General features: G+C 42.0%; 1 protein-coding gene across 1 annotated transcript in view; it reads right to left on the bottom strand.

Moving 5' to 3' along the window:
* The window catches only part of SEL1L3 (SEL1L family member 3), a 390847-nt gene that overhangs the window by 129328 nt on the left and 240012 nt on the right, over positions 1-21507 (bottom strand). Inside the window, exon 15 of the mRNA XM_069202147.1 lies at positions 17800-17976. Within this exon, the coding sequence (XP_069058248.1) occupies positions 17800-17976 (177 nt within the window). The remainder of the gene's footprint in view (positions 1-17799; positions 17977-21507) is intronic.

Raw genomic sequence — 21507 nt, 5'->3', positions numbered from 1 at the left:
CCTGTTTGGTGAACCATTTACAATAAGTTCCTTTAATGTAGATAATTCTAAGTCGTTTGAAATAGCATTATCCCACTCACTTTCCTCCAGGGCTGATTCACATACCCAATCTACAGCTACTTCTTCACACAAATGTACACTCTGGTTGATCAACAGTCTAGAGAGACAATCTACCATTGCATTCTCTACTCCAGGTATATACTCAAATATAAAATTATAAATGACCAATCCATCTGACCACCTCCTGATCCTAAGGGATACATTATCCATCTCCTTTCATAAGAACATACGAGAAAGTGGTCGATAATCCATCTGACCACAAATAGTATTCCCCATTAAAAAAACTTAAACTGGATAGTTGCCCAATATACAGCTAAGGTCTCTTATTCAATACCTAAATAACGCCTTTCAGCACCTTTTAACAAACAAGAAGCAAAAGCTATCACCTTCATTTCACTATTCACCATTTGGGCTAAAACTGTACCCAAACCCTTCAGACTGGCATTGGTCAGTAAAATTGTTTTCCTGAGAGCATCAAAATGTCCCAAAGTTGGTTATCTTCCATTGCTGTTTTTAAAACTGTTAAAAGACTGGTCACCTTCTTCAGTCCAGTTGAACGGGGCACCCTTCTTTAGCAGCAACCTCAGTGGTTGAGAAATACTAGCAAAACTTTGGATACATTTTGAAAACAATTCTGCCAAACCAATAAAATGATTGTACTTGGTCTTTGTTTTCTGGTTTGGGAGCTTCCGCAGTACTGTTTGTCAAATCAATTTTTAGACTTATACCTTCACCTGGTGTCCCCCAGATAAGTTACAGTGGGTACTCTGAACTTAAACTTTTATTTTTTTTATCACCAAGCCTGCATTCTATAAGCACTCCAACACCTTCCACAATATTTTATCATATTCACATTGGTTTCATCTTTGTCCAACCCTTCTAACACTTTCTTCATGACCGTCTGAAAACATGCCACTGCAGAAGCCAGTTCAAGATGCATCCAGAAGAATCTAAATGCTCCCAAAGGGGTTACAAATGATGTTAATGGTCTAGAATCAGGATGGAGCATATCCTGGTGGTAAGCAGAGGACAAATCCATCACACTGAATAACTTAGCATCTTTGATTAAAGCCGGAGTTTTGGAAATATTCTGTAAATGTGGATGATCAAACCAGATGTGTTTATTTAATCCTCACAAATCAACACACATACAAATCTCGTTACCCCCATTCTTTGGTGCTAAAACTATGGAGGCAAGCACTCTGAGCACTCAATTTCTCAATTCTTCTTCTTTTTTTAATTTATTTTTATTCTTGTTCGAGTGGTGCTAACATCATATGATGAACTTTCCTTACTTTAGACACACATGGTATTGCACCATCCTTGAGAACAATTCTGTGTTCAAAATTCTTTAGTAACCCTAAATCATCTCCAAATACTTTAAGAAACCTAGAAACTATCTCATCTGAGAATCCGTCATACACCATTATTAACACTATTTGGAATTTGGATTTAATATTATCACCATGTCCCTTTGATGTCTCCAACCTAAAAGGTTATCACCCTTTGGTCGTTACATACACTTTCTAAGTTGTTTCACGCTCATCAAATAGAATTCTCATCACTGAATAACCTCAAACATCTATTTTCTTGCCTCCGTACCCAACAGGATTTATATCTGGTAGCAATAATTCAACTTCTTCATTCCCAAATATTGAGTTCCAATTCTTGTCACCAATCGTCGTCTATGGGGATCCTGAATTAGCAAGTACAACAACTTGTTTTCTCCCAACACGATTTCACATTCAAGCTTTTCTAATAGATCTGCGCCCACACATCCATCATCCTTTATACTGAAAATACATTTTTCTTCAAAGTTTTCTTCTCCTTCAATACAACTCACCACCTGTACCATCTACAGACCCTCGCATAGTGCCCTTTCTTACCACATCTCTTGTAGACTGCTAACCTTTGCTCCCACATCTAAAACATCTCACACCTCCACTTTTTGTTGATATTAGAGTATCATTTTGAGAAAAGAATTTCTTCTCAAACTTTTTATCTCCCTCCTTGCTCTTTGTTCTCTCATGTTTGTATGCTTGCTTCTCTACATTTCTACCAACTCCTCTTACTTCACAGACTCATCCACAAGCATGTTGCCTTTTTTTCATCACCCGTTTCACGCACCCACATACTAGTATGCTCAATACTTTCAACTATAGCTATTTTCTCTTTCAAAATGGGATTTTAATAATTTTTCTTGTGCATTTACACTGTTTGTGCACCTAACAATCTGCTCTCTGACAAGAGAATCAGTCAGTTGTTCAAATTTGCATGTACGAGCTAAAGTATTCAAGGCTGCAACATACGTGCCAATGTTCTCCTGTTTCCCCTGCACTCTTGTGAAAAATGTGCGCCTTTCCAGTACCACATTAATCTGTGCACCAAAGTGGTTCTCCAACATCATTACAGACATGGCAAAAACATTGTCTGGTTCACCCTCTCCATGACCAAAGATGATTTCCTCCAAACTCTCTTACACATTTCTCCCTTATATTGCTAAATTAAGTAATAATACAGCTTGTTTACGAATTGACCAAAACTATTCTCCCCCAATCGCAAGTATAAATCAAATATCTGACTCCATCTTTTTCATGGCAAAACAGGATTGCCCTTATCTGAAAGGAAATGAGGAGGTTCAGACATATAAGCGCCTGCCATAATGTCTGAAAATTTGAATTGTTAGTAACACTAGAAGTACGTTGGGGTAACAACCTACTTCTCAAAGGACAGTGTGCTGATCACTGAAATGAAGACCAGCAAATAACCTATATATATATACATATATATATATATATGAAATTCTGCCTCATTTATTGTCAGCAAATAATTAATAGCGGATCACTGATTAATCTCAAAGGTGTGCGGATCACCGCTTATTGCATAGTGAGCCCCGAGTCAATAAATAATTAAATATTGATGGTATGTGGATCACCACTTGTTACTGAGTGACCCGCATGAGAACAATTCACCAAAAATGGGCGTAGGCATTTATGATCAAGTTTTCCCTTGTACATAAGACGAAACGTCATTGCAACAAAACTGCTTGCTCTCCAGTACTAACGTTTCCAAGCTTTAGCCAGTCACGCTAGACAGAACGTCACATGCTCATGACGTTAATCACATTGGAAGGAAGGTCACGTGCTCATGATGTCACCATTTTGCTCGCAGACAGCAACAAGAGCACACCTCACTCTCGACTCAGTACCTTCAACCGGTCGCACACGCACAAAGGTTCCGCTCACACCTCGGGTCAGCAAAAACATACACAGCAGTTCCACTCTCTCTTGGTAGCTCCCCTCTCACCTCGGTGCCCACAATAGCACTTAAACAGATGCTTAATATGGGTTGCGTAGGTTCCGAGGCATCTAGGAGGTTGGCAACAGTTTGTCCCTCATCACCAGTGTTAAGAATAAGCTTATCACTTCAAAGGATCTTCATAAACCTTTATTAGGCTTGTAGCATGTTTATCCAACCTCCTCAGGCAGCGAACTGACCACATTCAAATCTCCCACAGAAGTCTGACACTACCTGGAATACTATGACCTCAAAGTGATTGTCACCGAATACCAGCTAAGTGATCTAGTGCAAAACAGACTCTCTCTTCCCAATGCTGGTCTTGTGAGTGTCCCAAAAGTGATATTATGTATATGTTATTTTGGTGTCCTTATGCACTCTGCTTTTGGCACAAAGGCTGATCTCAAGTTGAACAAATATTTACAATGCAACATTCTTTTAACATTCTCCATCTATTTTTAGGAACATTAGCTTATGAGTTTTCCCCCACTTTCCCCAAATATAAATTGCTAGATATTTTCTTAGCAATTGCCTTCCAACAAATAGCCTTTAATTGGAAATATTAGTCTAAATTATCATATACGATTTGGTGGGAATGCACCTGTTACCATCATAAATTAGATAATATTTATATGTTTATGCTCTACTGCTCAAAATGATAATTTTGTATGATTATTATGTTTTTTATTTTCCTAAAAATACCGAAAATTGTAAGTCATCCATGGTTTGTACATTGTTGGAAAATTTCCAACCATCATGAATATTTACCTCTCTGTTGTCCTTATTTTTACAGGTTATTATTGGCTGTGTTACCATTGATCTATTTATTATAATATCTCTAGGTTATTTGTATTGGTTTACAATTGATTAGGACAGTTGTCTTATATTTACACAAGTAATGTTTTTGTCATATATTTCTCCCCCTCCTCCCCTTCCCTTCTTCCCCCTTAAATAAATATAAAAGGTTGTCGTTGTTTAACTTGATTTTCATTTCCATTGTAACAGATTTATGCATGACGTAGCTTGTTCACTCTTTTATACTGTTATTTACATTAAGGGGGTCATTCCGACCCTGGCGGTCCGGGGACCGCGGAAGCACCGCCAACAGGCTGGCGGTGCTTCCTGGCCCATTCTGACCGCGGCGGTAAAGCCGCGGTCAGAAAAGGGCAACCAGCGTTTTCCCGCCGGTTTACCCCTGGCCCAAGGAATCCGCCATGGGGATTCCGACCCCCTTCCCGCCATCCTGGTCCTGGCGGTAAATACCACCAGGAAGAGGATGGCGGGACTGGGTGTCGTGGGGCCCCTGGGGGCCCCTGCACTGCCCATGCCACTGGCATGGGCAGTGCAGGGGCCCCCTCACAGGGCCCCATAATGATTTTCAGTGTCTGCAAAGCAGACATTGAAAATCGCGACGGGTGCCACTGCACCCGTCGCACCCCTTCAACTCCGCCAGCACCATTCGGAGCCGGCTTCATTGTTGAAGGGGCTTTCCCGCTGGGCCGGCGGGCGGCCTTCTGGCGGTCGCCCGCTGGCCCAGCGGGAAAGTCAGAATGACCGCCGCGGTCATTTGGCCGCGGTACGGTCTTTTGCCGGTTCCCGCCAGGTGGGCGGCTTCCGCCGCCCGCCGGGGTCGGAATGACCCCCTAAGTCTTTTTAAACTAAATGATTGTGATGTTTTCACCAACTATAAAATGCCCTTCATTGGATAGAGATAAATACTTTAGCTACTTCATTCATTTCCTCAACTTTGCATGATACCTGTAAGGAGCTGGGCCTCATATCCCTGCTTGATTAAGTAAGGAAGTAATATTTGAAATGACATTTACTCTCATGGGAAGGGAACAATTATCTCTTATGCTGATTGCACCTATGAGGTGATACTGATCTTCTGCCTATAACTAGTATGTGGAAGCTGCCACTCTTCTGAAATAAAACTAAACCTGATTGTTTTGCTATACTTATTGACATTAAAGGTCAGTTGTAAAGAAGAAGATAATAATGGGATGGCACAGGGCCTTGTTCCTGTGCTATTGAGGTGGGAGTGAGTGGCCATGGTCAAGAACATTGACCCTGACTAAATGTGATTTGTCACATCAGTGTAAATAATGAAGCAAATAGCAGTGAATCTTTATTCAATGTTTTCCTGATCAGGAGGTCACTGACATCAAGAACCACTGGCATGGATGTTATTTTGTGTTAGATGTCCGTTACTAGTAATACAGGAGAGTTAGCTTATGCTTGAATATAGACTAGACGTATTCAAAGTACTCCTCAGACATATGGTGCTATCTCCCAGAGGATGTACAAAGGAGGGTAGAACAACCCATTGTCATTGGACTTAAATTGTTGTCTCAATGAAGACACTATCAGTGAAATTCAGCTGTTTTTCAAATCTTGAAACAAATCTTGAAATAAATCTTGCTCATCAACATGAATGATATTGTGATGATTATTAACTATATATTATGTGCTGTCCAAATTAGGCTTTTGTCTGATTTGAGAAATCATTTGATGAAGTTTTGATGAGTTACCTTAACAATTTCAATCAAGACAGAGAGACTAACACATTTTATGTTACTTTAATTTTACCATCCTCTGTAGTTAGAGTCAAATCAGTTGGTGACAGTGGGAAAGCTTTTATTCAAATACTTAAACATCTAAAAATGAGAATGGTCAAGGACTGGTTTATATGTGGTATACTAGATTCTCCACCCATTTGTATTGGCGGTGTTTTTACTTGATCAATTACATGTTTACTAAAAGTGAGCATTTACATTAGACTGTGCTACTCATTGGTTTTGTTGAATGTCTGGAAAATGTCAGTCACCAAATCCTCATTGAGGTATCTTTACATATTCAAAAATGCCTGAGTTTTGGAATTCTCCATAATGTATGCCATCTACTGGAAGAAATAATTTTAACATCCTCACCCTCCTATTCAAGTTACCCTCAAAAGATATGAATACTAAGGGTCACATTTAGTATCCCTGGATGTTGCAACTTCCTAATTGCAACTTTTTGCGACTTGCAATTAGGAAGTCGCAAACTGCAATGTACAAAAGTGTCTCAGACACTGTCTGCAATTCCTAATAGGTCGCAAATTGACCTGCCTCATCAATATCAAAGAAACAGGTCACGATTTCAGACCGATTGGGAATGGCCTGATATCACAGGGATGGTGGCCTGCTGGGGTCAGCAGACCACCACGTCTGTGATTGTTTTCTAAATAAAGTATTTTTTTAATGCAGTCTATTTTCTTTAAGATTAAGAGAAAATGGGATGCATTTAAAAATAGAAAATTAAAAGTTTTCTTTTTCTTTTCAAGAGTGAGCAGTAGATTGTGGGATCACTGGCTGTTCTTAAAAAATGTTGGCACACATATTCACAATCGGAAAGGGGTCCCTTGGGAACCTCTTTCTATTTGCAAATTGGTTACCACCTCCTTCACGGAGTTGGGAAAATGTGAATGTTTTGCGACCGCATTCCAGTCGCAAAACATTCATACATGCCTCTGCGACTCGCTATTAAGAAGGGACGCCCCTTCCTAATAACGACTCGCAAACCCTATATATTGTGATTTTGTAATAGGTTAATGACTCGCAAAATAGGGTTAGTACATGCCACAAAGGCTATTTAGCTGTTGCAAATGTCCTGATTGATCGTTTGCGATTGCTAAAAAATGGGATCATACCTGATAGAAACAGTTTACAAGATATGATGAGATTTGGTGATAGGCATCACCACTTCAACCGCAAGTTTGCTATCATGACAAAAGTTGTCCAGCGATTAATGGAACTATTTTTGACTAAAGGTAGCTAATCTGCACATTGTTTTCAGCACTTAAAACATGTATTTTCATCAGTTGCCACTGTAAACCAACTTTGCGATAGAAAGGATAATTAGGTTATCTGCAGATACAGAACCTTGGTGCTTGGTGCTAGCTAGTTTTGGTGTATCAGTAAAAAGCTCCAGTTTTCTGTGCTCAGTTTCATCTTTGTCACAGGATGTCCAGTTGAGCCAGAGCATATGAGTTGTTACTAGCTGTAATAAGCATTGCAATTTCAGATTAAGTAATGGTATATTGAGATATCTCCCAGTTGCATACCATGTCAACAGGTGCTGATTCCATCACACCATACATGTTTGTCAAGTATTTTTTCCAGATTTCGTATGGGATACAGTACTCACAACCTACTTTGTGAACATTAGTGCCAAAGCCAGCTATTCTTAGTTAGAATTGAATGTTGTAGCTCAGTCCAAATATGTTCTTGTTATTGTGTTTTAGCCTTGGCGATCTCCCTTTTCAGGGGAGTTTTTAAGGTTCTTATTAAGTGGGACTTTTTTCAGTGCTTACAAGCTGAAGAAGCGTAAACTTTGTATTTTAAATTTACATAGTTTTGGAATATCTGCTGTAGATAAAAAGTCAAAATTATAACCATATATCAAGGTCATCTCATAGTCGGCTCTTCCAGTTAAATATGGATTTTATCATGTGGTAGATTTATTCCTGATATCAGTCAGCACTACTAACACAGGATTTCAGCGTAACAATCATCACCTAAAATAAAGTCAGACTGGCTTACATTCAGCACTATTCTCCTTGAAAATATCAAGGATATTGACTCTGACTAGTACATCAAGTGTGACATTTTCGTCATATCCAACACAGTGGACTTTGATATTGGCTCTAGTTTTTATGCAGTGCTAGACTTGACTTTCAGTATGCAGTGATAGTGATCAGACCACCTGTGCACATCCAGAACTCTAGAACCAAGGGTCTGTTATTCATTATTTATCTTGGAAGCAGGCCCTTACTTTATATTGCATCTTTATTGAGCTGGTCGCTGCCTTTGATATGATAGGTAGAAATGCTATAAGAAAAGATGGACAGATGTTGCTTAACTACTTGGCTACTGGGACTAATTCAGTTGCTGCACAAAGAACATGGAGATGTGGTGTGCTTAAACAAGAACATGATGAATGTGTTCTCACCCAGATATCTAAGACTACAGATATATTTGCCTTAGAATGCATTGATGATTTATACTTTAAGGGAGTCATTAGGAATGGGAAGAGAAATAAAGTTTGTTACAGGATGGGCATCTGAATTCACATTATAGAGCACTTTTTAACACTACGATGGGGAAAATCAGAACTTGATATTAAAACAATTGAATAATAAACATAGGATCTTACAGTACAATCCATGCTTGGTATCATAATCCCTGCGGCACAAGTCTAATTTATCTAATCTCAACTAATTGAAAGACAAGCAGAATTCTAGGTACATGTATGTTGTGCTGGAGTAGAATGTGCTTAGATGGAATAAGCAGAACCTAGTAGAATTTACTGAGAGAGACTGAATCTAGCAAACATATTTTATTGCATAGTTCATTTCTGGATTATGGTAGTGAGTAACGCACTGCCTTAGTATCAACATAGCATGAACAGAAAAGATACCTGGCTTATCCTAATCAATTTGCCATCCCATCACAAATGTGATCAGACCATGGATAAAATCCACTGCACCAGAACTGAACTACAGACCCTTGACCGCTTTGAGTATAAAGTAACTTCTCAAGTCACCAAGCTTCTGTGCAAAGTTCATGCTTCTGACTGTTTGTCTTATGTCCCAGAATATACAAGCCTCTTGATATGCTGTTCATTTGCTCAAACATAACATCTATTACCTACAGGAAAGTGTCCCTGAGAATTACGTAGCAGAGCATGAGGATGAATATGAGGGAGAAAAAGTGCTTTTCCTTAGCAACAAACAGGTTCTACATGGGGTAGTACATTACAGATTGAATGAAAGTTAAGGAAGAAAGTCGCACTCACACTGTGAAGCTGTGTGATCTTGCTGTTTTTCCTTTGCCCGTGAAGCTCCTCTGTCTCTCTGCTGTATGGCAACAGTTTGTGGAATCCCAAACAGGTTCTTCTTATTTACACCCTTTGATGTGCACTGAGATGGGAAGATCTTACATTGGTCTCCACAACTTGTGCCTCAATGGGTAGCCAATTTTCCCTCCATCTGCCTAGTATAGAATTGCACCAAACCACTTTGATATCATCATTATAGCTGAAGCGATTTTGATTTTTCTAGTGCTAGCTTGCTTTTCTTACTGCACATGTTATGCACAGACAGTTCAGTCTTCTTGTCTCTAGCAGATAAAGCCTCAAACTCATGGTTAACACCTCTAACTGAGGATTCATAAATGACAAGCTCAGTGTCTGAGAGTTTACGTTTCTTGTATCACATTTCAAGATTCTCTTTCTTTCTTCCCTTGAAGAAGCTGCAGGCCTCCCAATCTCATTACAGCAATGAATTAATAAATCTATAACAGTCATTCAAATTGGGGAGAGCCTAGTATTAGATGCTCATGGATGGAGGTGCACGCTGCTACGTTGCATTACAATTTTGCACTTTGCTTTTAATAGCTGAATAAACTTGGGCAGACTCCCTAATAGGTATAATAGTAGTTTGTGTTTCTCCATCTCCAGTGCTGGCTAGTGGTAGTAAATAATGTTTTGTGGTGCAGTGTTAGACCTGGTATCCTTGGTGTGGTCTTTCCTAACGTTTTGCCTCTACTTCCCAGGTTGATGCTGTGTGCTGGACTCTGTTTTTGCTGTTTTTGTTGTTTTGTTACTCTGGACACTTTACCACTGCTGACCAGGGCTAAAGTGCAAGTGCTCTCTATGTGAAATTGTATATATAATTCACTTTTCCATGATTGGTATATTTGATTTACTAGTAAGTCCCTAGTAAAGTGCAATAGAGGTAACTAAGGCCTCTAAAACAAATGGTACCAGTGGGCCTGCAGCACTGGTTGTGCCACCCACATGAGTAGCCCTTAAACTTGGCTCAGAGCTGCCACTGGAGTGTGTGCGTGTGCAGATTTAAACTGCCAGTTCGACCTGGTACCCATTTGCCAGGACCAAACCGTTACTTTTTATACATGTAAGGCACCCTAAGGTAGACCCTAGGTAGCCCCATGGGCAGGGTGTAGTGTATGTTAAAGGTAGGACATGTACTGATGTGCTTTACAGGTCATTACAGTGAAATAGTGTCAAATTTGGTTTTCACTGTTGCAAGGCCCATCTCTCTCATAGGTTAACATGGGGGCTGCATTTAAATAACTTTTAAGTGCAGCTTCCCTTTGGGTGCAGGTAGAGATCAAGAGCTCGGTGTCTCTGAACTCACAATTTAAAAATACAACTTTTGGTAAAGTTGTTTTTTAAATTGTCAGTTTGAAAATGCCACTTTTAGAAAGTGGACATTTTCTTGCTTAACCATTCTGTGACTCTGCCTGCTTGTGTATTCCCTGTCTGGGTCAGACTGACAATTGGGCTGTTTGTGAATCTCCACTAGACAGTGCCACAAAGAGAGCCCGGGTGTAACCTGCATATCCTGATGGGCCATCTGGGCTAGAGTGCAGGAAGGAGTGGTCACTTACACCAGAAAGGGCTGCGCCTGTCCTCACACAATGCAGTCTCCAACCCTCTGGTGTGTGTCTGGGGCCAGGCCTGAGCAAGGCATGATCTTGTGAACAACAGAGACTTTCCTTTGAAGTTTGCCTACTTCAAAGGCAGAAAGGGGTATAAGTAGTCGACCCAAAACCCCAGATGTTTAGATTACTTCAAGGAGTCAAGAGGAACCTGTGCCAGGAGAAAAGCTCAAGGGCTGAGGAGAAGTGCTGCCCCTGCTGTGACTGTCTTTTGGTGGGCAATCCTGCAGTTGCCTATTCTTCTTGTGAAAGGGAACAAAGACTGGACTTTGTTTTGCATTCCTGCTCGAGAGGTATCTCCAAGGGCTTGGCCAGAGCTTGCCCCCTGTTTTTGAAGCCTCAGGGACAACAAAGGCTTTACCAATCAGTCTTTGAATCTACATGCTGTGAACTCAAGCTTGCCAGAGGGTGCCATTCCAGTTCCTGGTGAATTTCTGATGAAAATCCTGTGAAATGACGCCGTGCGACTCTGTGCAACTCCGCTAAGGACGGCGCTGCATGAAGCCTGTGACAACGCCTACACCTGGATCCATGAACGTCGCTAAGGCGCGACAACCCCACCGTCAACATAGGCTCGACTTCGCTGCAGCTGCTGAGGTCTGCACAAACTTGTGAGTTGGAGTGTCGTACACCTCATGAGACCCCACTCATTGTAGCGCCTGTGACCCTGTGACGTGATCGTGACCCCGTGAGGTCACCCGCAGCACTGTGATTTCGCCAAGCTTTGTCTTTGCCAGAGATGCCACAGGACTGACTCCTCACAACTAACGCCACCTCGTCTCCCCCGCACCGCCACATGGACCCAACGCCTCTTCGTGATGCCTCTTCTTCTTTGCCCCACAGCACCGGAACAGATGCCACATCGGATTCAGTGACACCTTGCTTCCAACTCCATAAACCAGACTGTTTCCACCCATTTTGCTAAGATACTGTACCTGGGGGTCCGTGTGACTCCGTAAACGGTGCAAATGGCGTCACATTGTGGGAAATGACTCAGTCATGATGCCACTCAAACATCATACTGCAGCATGTGTGCTTCTAGGCACTATTTTTTCTGTTTTTAATTACTAAATTCATATTTTTTATTGTGTATTGTGGATTTTTAGCATATTTGGTCTTGTTTTATTTAGCTATCCATTTACTATTTTTCTAAACCTGTGTGATGTCCATTTTGTAGTGTTTTCATTAAGTTACTGCGTGTGTTGGTACTAATACTTTACACCTAGCACTCTGAAGTAAAGCCTACTGCTCTGCCAAGCTACCAAGGAGGTAAGCAGGGGTTAGTTGAGGGTGATTCTCTTCTACCCTGACTAGAGTGAGGGTCCTTGCCTGAACAGGGGGGTAATCTGACTGTCAACCAAAGATCGCACTTCTAACACTAAACATATACGGACTCAGGCTTCCTTGAAGGAGTTGTGCACCTTGTGGGCCCATACACAAACTATAATATTACATAGATGGGAGACTACAGTTGTCTTCTGAATAAACACCTGGATAGCTCCAGGTTTGTGGCCTGACTGCTGGGCAGGTCCTCTAAGGTGCTGCTGGAGGGCATAGACACATTGAGCCTGTTGGAAGTGTGACAGGCATAACAAGGCCAAACTAGAGGATATTCCTATTATTTGCCTCCATATGGCACTTTCTCTAGAATTGATTACATACTGACACACCCAGAACAACCTGCGATTTTCAGCGAGGTCTGCCATCCAGACCGCACACTGTCTGATCATGCTTCACTGGTGGCAGAACTGAGGGGGCATGCCTATGTGGTGCTGACACTGCAGTGGCAGCTCCAGCCACAAGCGCTGCATGACCAAGCTTACAGGGAAGAAATCAGGGAGGCCATCCAGGACTTCTTTGTTCTTTTGTTCTTGTGTTCTTTTATTCTTTTGTTCTAAATATGGGGTCAGTCAAGTCTGCAGGGGGGTTATGCAAAGCATTTAAGGTGACCATGAGGGGGAAATGTATCACCACCACTTTTGGACTGTGTAAATCATTGACACACTGTTACAAATTAGAGCACCAAATAGGAGACATTGACAAACTCCACACAGAAGCAAATTGAGAGGAGAGACACAGGATGCAGGGCGAGGTGTATGAGGCCTAGGACACCATAGATAAACATGATTATAAGATATATACAGTGGTCCAACATGAACAGGGTGACACACCGGGAAGACTGATTGCGTAGCTTCTTAACAGGGAGAAAGGAGGGAATGGGGTGTGTCTATTAGAGATGCAAATGGGATGATCCTTACAGCTCAGGAGGATAACCTTCACCATTTCGTGGAGTTCTACTCCGCAGTGTATATACAGCAAGGTCAAGGTGGGCATAGCGGGCATCCCCAGAGTTTTAGATGAAATGCAACTACCCACAGCTGAAGAATATATAAGGACGGCCCTGAATGCACCACAAAACAAATATTAGATGGGTCATAAAACAAATGAGCACAGGGAAGGAGCCTGGTAATGATGGGTTATCAGTTGAATTGTATCAAGAATATATAGAGTTTTGTGTCCTGACAACTCTTAGCTATGTAGAATGAAGCATTTGAGACAGGGTTTATACCGGCCTCACTGAGGGAGGAAAATATAGTGGTCCTCGCTAAGTCTAGGAGAGACCCCACTGACTGAGAATCATATCAACCATCAATGATTAATGTCAATGCCAAAAGTTTGGAGAAGATACTGGCACACTGCATGGCTAAAGTAGCAGGGGAACTTATTCACAGGGATCAAGCAGGGTTTGTGGGAGGCCGAACTACCACCACTAACATCACAAAAGCATTTTTTATAATGGAACAGATCTAAAAATGGGAAGAATCCCTGTGCCCTTGCTAGTTAGACACTGGCAATTAGGTGTTTATGGAACACGCTTTCTGACAATACGACCTGGGTGCTGATTTCTTAAGGTGGGTAGAACTACTCTATAGCAAGGCAAAAGTTAAAGTGGGTAATAGAGTGTCGGACACTTGGCAAGTAGAGAGAGGAATCCGGCAGCGGTGCCCTCTCCCACCAATAATCTTTGCCCTGGCCATTGAACCACTGGTGCTTATTGTGTGTGCCAGGCATGAAGCAGACAGTGTACAGGTAGGGGACAATTAGGAGATCTCCTCACTGTATGGTGATGATATATTCCTGACCCTGTGGAACCCAGAGATACCATGGCACATGGTTCACACCACAATGGAGGAAGTGGGGGCACACTCTGGGTTTAGGATGAACGTGTCCAAATCAGTTCTTTACCCCATGCAGACAGAACATGTTGTGTGTGTGTATCTACCAAATATAAGGGTTAAAACAAACCCAGTCAAAACATTTGGTGGTAAACTTGAGTTTGGATATGGTTGAGACATTTGATTCCAATGTGGGTACCCTAGTCAATTACCAGGAGCACAGTGTGCACAAGTGGTTATGGTTGCCAATGTCACTGATGGGGTGCACAACCATAAGCAAAATGATCATGCTACTGAGAACCTTATATGTGTCACAGCATATGCAAATGCAGGTGCCAAACTCATGCCTTCGCTGGCTGTGTGAACTGCTACGGTTGCTCTACTGGGGCATGGGAGGGCGCGTATAAGTCTAGAGGTCCTCAAATTACCCTGGGATGGGGAGGGTTGCAGACACTAAATTTTGGTGTGTATTACTGAACAGCCCATCTACAACATGTGGTGAGATGGTGACGACACTATTGACACAATTTATCCAACCACGGAAACTTCTGGTTTTGTCCCTTGTCCCAAAGAGAAAGAGGTGTCTACTGCTATTACAGATCAGGACTATATTAGCTACATGGGGACAGGCCTCTCGTAAAAACTGGGATGACTATATTTATATGCAAAAACTGATCCCCTGGTATACGAGAAATAATTCCATGGTGCCTCTTTTCTTGAGATGCGGGGAGAATGGGGACATTCTGCAGACAATGGGAGACCTCTATGAAAATGGACGTTTGACAGGATATGCCGCCTTCTGCTCCAGGTGGGAGCTAGCTGGGGGTTGTTTCCTGGCCTATGGCGGTCTCGCTGCAGCTATCCGCAAAGCTTGGACAGGATTCCTGCAGGAACCGGACTCCCACCCACTGAACCTAACGCTTCTGGATTTGGGAGTAGAATGCAAACTGATAACCTGTTTATATACATTATTGTTGCCGAAAACTGCCACCCATGAGGAGGTGTTGAAGTTGCAGTGGGAGAATGTACTGGGAATGTAATTGCAGGATCGAGACAGGTTGTCTATACTAGGCAACTGTTGAAGGGTCACTCGCAATGTGAGGTTGAAACTGATACATTCCAAGTGCGTACACAGGGATTATGTCACACCGCATTGGCTACACAACCTTGACTCCTCTAAACCTAAGCACTGTCGTAAATGCAAGGTAGCAATAAGTACATATATGCACATGCAGTGGGGGTGCCCGGGATAAGGGAATTCTGGGAGGCAGTAATTAAGTCCCTGGAGGACTTCACAGAGTTACCACTGCAGCCGGCGATCCCACTGTCCTTGTTAGGCATGGTATCTCGGACCAAACATTCTATATATGCAAAAAAGATTATTGCATTGGGACTAACTGTAGCAAAGAAGTGAACAGCTATAAGATCGATAACAAAACAATTACCCACCCATATACAATGGTTGTGGGAAAATGCAGAATGGGTATGGGCTGAACGGGTAAGACACAGATGAGTGCACAGTGAAAGGGGACGTAGGAGTAGGATGGAATGGGATATGACAGAGAGACGGTTGCGACAGGAAATGGAGGACCAGGAGGAGGGTGGGTGGATGAATGTGCACAAGGGCAATCATGTGTCACTGGAAAATAATTCTTGAAGTGAAGACTGTCTGTATACGGAACTTATAACAATGCCTGTGTTTTCTGGACATTACTTCTCACTGTATAATGATAGTTGACTGCTGTGGCAGGCTCCTTCTCATGGTTTGGGGGGTGGGAGAATGGGAATGTTGGGAAATCCTGCTCTTGTGTTTCTAAAAATTCAATAAAAGAAATATTTAAAATCATTTAGGAGGAGATGCAATAGAATGCGGGCAGCACAGAGGAAAAGATAGTGGGATATAAATTGGTGGCATCTTTGCCACACCGCACAAGAAAATAACATTAGATCCTTCTGCCGAATAGTACCCTTAAATGGTAGTAAAAGGAGGGGCACATTTATTTGGTATCTTGGTCAGTTAAAAAAATAGGATGCTGATAACTATGTTTACTTGGGCAGAATTGTTACAAATAACCTTTCCCACAAATTGCATCCTACTATAGGCTGCAAGACCTACTCTGATACAGTGTTCAGCTTCGGAACTTGCATTTAACAATCGATATAAATTATTATCATTTAAGTTTATCTGATCTTATGTAGGTTTTTTATAGGCATAAGGTTTTTGTTAATTCTCTGTGTGGGGGAACCTTCACTGGAATTCACACTCTTACCATCGGCCTCTCCTACATTGTTTATTTTTCATCAGACTAATATCTCAAGCCTAAAGAGTGCGAGCCGTCCTCTGAGATAAAGAACGACCTGCCAAGTGACTCAAAAACTCCAACGCCAAGAAGCCATTAATTGGCAGAAATCATCTTACAGGAGCATTACTAGAATAATATATTGCAACAAGGCCTAAGGGAACACAGAATTATACATCTAATTAACTTACGCAAAAGGGTGGTGATTGGAGGGTCGGGGGTGCCATTTTAGAGGTTTTTAGCGCTGGAATGAACCAGTTTTGAAGCGGTGAAAGTAAATGCTATATTGGCCAAATTCTGATCTGGCCAGAGAACTACGGGGGGGGGCGGATCTTTGCGATAACACCTGCTATTTTGATGTTTTGCAGCAATACTGCACACACGTGATTTCTCACCGTGCACATTCCGCCAAGTAACACCTGGTGAAATTTGCATGGGGAAAACTGGTTGGAAACGAGAACATGTACAGAATTCATGTGCAATAGGGCAAAGTAAGAACAATAAAAAATGGTTGTTAATTCACCCTGGAAAAAACCCTGGCCAAAATTACTGAGCTGTAACACTGATCCACTCAGAATGATAGCCGGAGCGGGGATGAGTGAATGTCGGGAGATGGGAATGGATGTGGAAAGTGTTCTAAAGGGTTGCATGTGAAGGGGGCACAGGCGGAAGAAAAATGTCCTCATTACTTGGATCCTCAAAAAAAAAAAGTAGAGAAATTAACCTTGAGTGAGGATTGCTTGATAGTTTGAGTCTGAAGGGGGTGAATGAGAAAATATGGAGTTTCTGAGAGGTGGCAGGTGTTTATGAGGATAAGATATGTGTTTTGAAGTAAAATGATTTAGTAAATACCATGACCGTAGGAATGGTGGAGAAGCAGGGACTGAAATTAGCAAGTAGTCTGAATCAGCATTACTTTCATAAACTTTGATGGTGGGTGCTCATGCATGTCTTGATGTTTGCATTGAAATTGGAGGAGCTTGATCCAAAATTCAGGGCAAGAGGCTGAGAACTAAAAGTAAAGTCTGTACTTAGGGAATTTGTGAAAGAAATGAATGATCAGCATGGGACAATGTGGCGGAGAATGGAATCACTCTGTGGATGTGTTACAGGTCTGTTGGAACAGGCTTAAGTAATGGGTATGCAGTGAATGTGACATGAGGTAGGGAAGGGGGCAATGTTGTGGCTAACAAAACATGAGACTACATGGCAGCGGGACTGTAATGTAACAGATTCTACAGTACTGTGATACATCCATATAACTCAAGTGTGGAAATGCATACAAGATGTTTTAAAAATGATACAGGAAATTATTATTACGTCTTTGTCAGGGGATCAGTATATTGGTATGTAGAAATGTGTGTACTCTTAGAACAGGTCAGAGTAACACAATTTTACATAATACTCAAGGGTATAATGTACCAAGTACTAAATACTAGATGCGAGCAAAACTAAACTCACTTCGTTCTTGCCAGGCTGTAAGGGATGGATTCCATCTAAATACATTACTCCGAGGTTGTAAGCCGAATCAACGTTTCCCATTTTGTCTGCCTTTGTCCAGTATTTCACTGCTTTGGTATAGTTTTTCTTAAGTGCATGATAATACCATCCAAGCCCATTCACAGCCTGATGAGAACCCTGTTTAAGGAAAGAAATACACACGTATTATAAGTACATTTACACATTTGGAATTAACTAGAGGTATTCATTTATAGCAGATAATACCTTCTAAAACTGAAACGATTTCAGCCCTTTCCTAAACAAAGTCTAATTATCAGTTTAATTAAGAAAACACAGCTTAGATGGTCAGACTGAAAAAAAAACAGCCTCCACATCATGCACGTCTTCATCTCAAAATGCGCGACATTACTTGGTTTAGGCTCACTGGGAAGCTTTGCCATCTGACGGTTCGTAATCAATGAAACATCAAGAATTGGCACTAAAAATTGGCCTTCCTTACCTTTACAAAGAAGTATGCCTGACAGGCATTACAAGTGGTTGTTAATGGTAGGGAGAAGTTGGGTATCGCACATTTCTGCTGCCGTTTTTCTAGAGACCACTAGGCGGCACTAAAATGCAGCAAATTAGTGTTGTTGAAATATGGCTCTATTTGCAATGTTTAGTCAGAATTGAAACATCTACCAATGGTGAAACAAAAATCTCCTGTTGGCAAGTCAATTACAGATAGGGAGGAAAGCAAGACATGGGATAATGCAACTGATACTAACACGGAAACCATCCAATCCTGAGCAAAGATTGGCTCTGAGGAGCATGGTTTATAATGCTGTTTCAGTACTGACAGATGGAGTTGCCTGCAGAAAGACCGCAAAATGTCTGGCAGGTATTACGTAAAAGGTTGTTATGTACGACTTGGATGAGTTCAAATTGTTCTTAGGAAGGAAGCCAGTGCACGGTTTTACAAGCAACTGTGCTATGGCTCTGAATGTCAGGCAAAGAAGGACACTCACAGCATCCATCCCCAAGTTCCAGAAAAGCACAGCATAAGGAAGATTCTTCTCCAACCTGCCAGCCCAGACATGGAATATGCTACTACCTCTCAAGCTCAGGCAGACCGCATCAGTGATGCAGTTCAGGAAGGACCTCAAGACCTGGCTCTTCCACTGAGCAGCACACCCACAAATAGAGCCTTGAGACTCTAGGGGTGATTAGTGCGCTTTACAAATCCATTATTGATTGATTGATTGATTTTGGGGTCACTGTGATTTGACCAGAAGAGACTTACAAATGCGTTGTTGGCAAAGTGTATTTATGATTTTGCAACAGTCAGAACCTTTGGAAGAAAACAGAGGCACCTAAATTGGCTTTTAGTAGCAGATGGTGTTTCATAGAAAGTCCACCCAATGCTGCACCCCAGAGTTCCTCTGGCGAGGCTCCAAGATGAGCTATATTACAAAGTAAGTGAACTAAATACTGGAATGAAAGAAAAAACCAATGTTGAGCAATAATGGAATATTTTGGAGATACTTAAAACATGCAGAAGCTCTTACATCAATCAAGCTGCACAATAATATTAGTAGCAAAATCAATGGGTGTTTTGATGTGTGGAATTATTCAGATGAGGATTAATGCCTATAATGATCCCATTAGTTATAGGACAACCCCAATATTTTTTTATTTTTTGTGTTCTCATTTTTGAGTCTTCACTTACGACTGAGGTATTTTTACCTCAGTCTCCGTGTAAAAAGTTCTTCGTACAAGTAAACCTGCAGTGGAAACTGTATTGTAACTTAAAACAAGTAAGAAGTGCTGGTCTGAAAACAGAATTCTGTTTTAATATGTATGTGTGCTTGAGGGACACACTTTATTCATCACAAGAGGTCACATTTCACCCTTGTTGAGACATTTACATTTTTCAATCTGGTGTTAGCCTATAACTTTTGATTTTACTAAAACTGTTGGAAAATACTTATGGGTCTTTTAGCCAGCTCTCTTCATCCAGTGTCCTGTTATTATGCCATTCACATTTTACTTCCACCCACTACAGCATGCAGCATGGGGCAATGGATAAGCCCTCTTCAGGCATTGGCTAATTGTGGCAGAATTCTGCTCTTGCACTAAGAGCAAATACACACACAACGTACTTGTATTAAGTGCCAGGCACTACTGTGTCAATGTGTGCCTTTTGAAAACAAAGCTTCAGTTTCCTCTAGGAGTTAAAGGACAGGTAGCCGCTTGGTTGGGCTAATAAGTCCCCGCACATTAAGACTAATGATTTTTAGATCCATCTTGCACTAATGATGGAGTAAGAGTGAACAGGGGCCCTGTTTTCCAGTGTGGAGTTCCACTAAGGTCCCTGCCATCCCTAAAGGATCATCTTGTTGTTGTGTGGAGAGTGTGGTAAAACCAGAGGAAGCGGTCAAAAACTAACACCCCAAACCCATTTAACCAGTATAACTCTAGTAACCAAGTAAACAAGTCAGTAACAACAGCTCGCTCACAAAAAGAAATGTGATCCAGTGAGCTGGGAGGGCCAACTTCACAGTTCAAGGCAGACACAATGTCATCCTTCCAAAGTAGGAGAGTCTAGCACTGTTCACAACAGTTCACTCTCTGTCCCCACCAAAGTCTGTCCTGTCTGCTTGAAGGAAGAATCAGTACAGGCCCCTATTTACGAGACAGCTGCTTGGCTTGAGTCGCCAGACAAGGTGGCCAAAACTGCCATAGTAGCCTGGCCAGTACTGTGCAGACCTCTTGCAGGGATCGCAGTTAGTGCAGTTTGCCGTTATAGCAGAAAATGATCCTAAAAGGATGCCACCATGAGTAGAAGATCCCAATGTTCTGCAAGTGAGCTGTTACCGGTTAAAAGTCTCCTCATTTCTGGAGGGTGATGGCAGAAAAGGTCCTGGTACAGTAGGCAGGAGTGATCTCGTAAGTGAAGGAGCTGAAGCTTGCATGCCCTCCGATGGATGCTTTCTTTTAGGCTGAAATCATGTACGCACACCAGGATGTCGGCAAGGGGTTCGGCACCTGATGCAGCAGTCCCCCTCAGTGGCATCAGTCAAGCTTCATTGTCAAAGGTGCTGCGTCCCCTAGATGGAGCTGAATAGCATAAGCTTCAAGGTCAGATCTCTCTGTCGAAGTAGGGACCCCAATATGCGAATGTTATTCCACCTAAAGCAGTTTTCCAAATCTCCAACATGGGCCTGGAGCTAGATTTGTTGCTCTTGAAGGTGAAGGACTTCTTGTTGCATCCACTCAAGTTCTTCATGACGGTTTTCATCCTTACGTTCTGGGACTGCAACTCTCTCTCCACCTCATCCAGGTCCTGGTGTACCTCTCGTAGATCCGAGGAGAGATCTTTCTTTACCGCGTGCAGGTCCTCTCGCAATGAGGAGAACAAGGCCTCCAAGAAAGTGGGCATAACTGAGCCCTCGGGTTCTTCCATGGACAGGTGCAAGCATACTCCCCACTCTTGGGGTTCCAGTTGTCTTCATCAGCATATCCCGCAAGAATCTGTCCCTTTTGGTCTTAGATGTCATATTGTTGAGTGCTAGTTGCTTAGTCCTGGCCCACCACCTGAAAATTTTTAAGGCGCCTCCAGGACAAAAGAAATAAGAGGGGTCAAATATGTTGCTGGGCTACAGCGTGCACTGCCAATCAGCGCACCACACAGCTCTTTATCCAACGCTGTCAGTGCTACTGCAGATC

This window comes from Pleurodeles waltl, chromosome 1_2 (genome assembly GCF_031143425.1).
Source record: "Pleurodeles waltl isolate 20211129_DDA chromosome 1_2, aPleWal1.hap1.20221129, whole genome shotgun sequence".
NCBI classification, from domain to species: domain Eukaryota; kingdom Metazoa; phylum Chordata; class Amphibia; order Caudata; family Salamandridae; genus Pleurodeles; species Pleurodeles waltl.
Note: the sequence above shows the minus strand (reverse complement) of the source record. Positions and strands in the feature narration are given on the sequence as shown.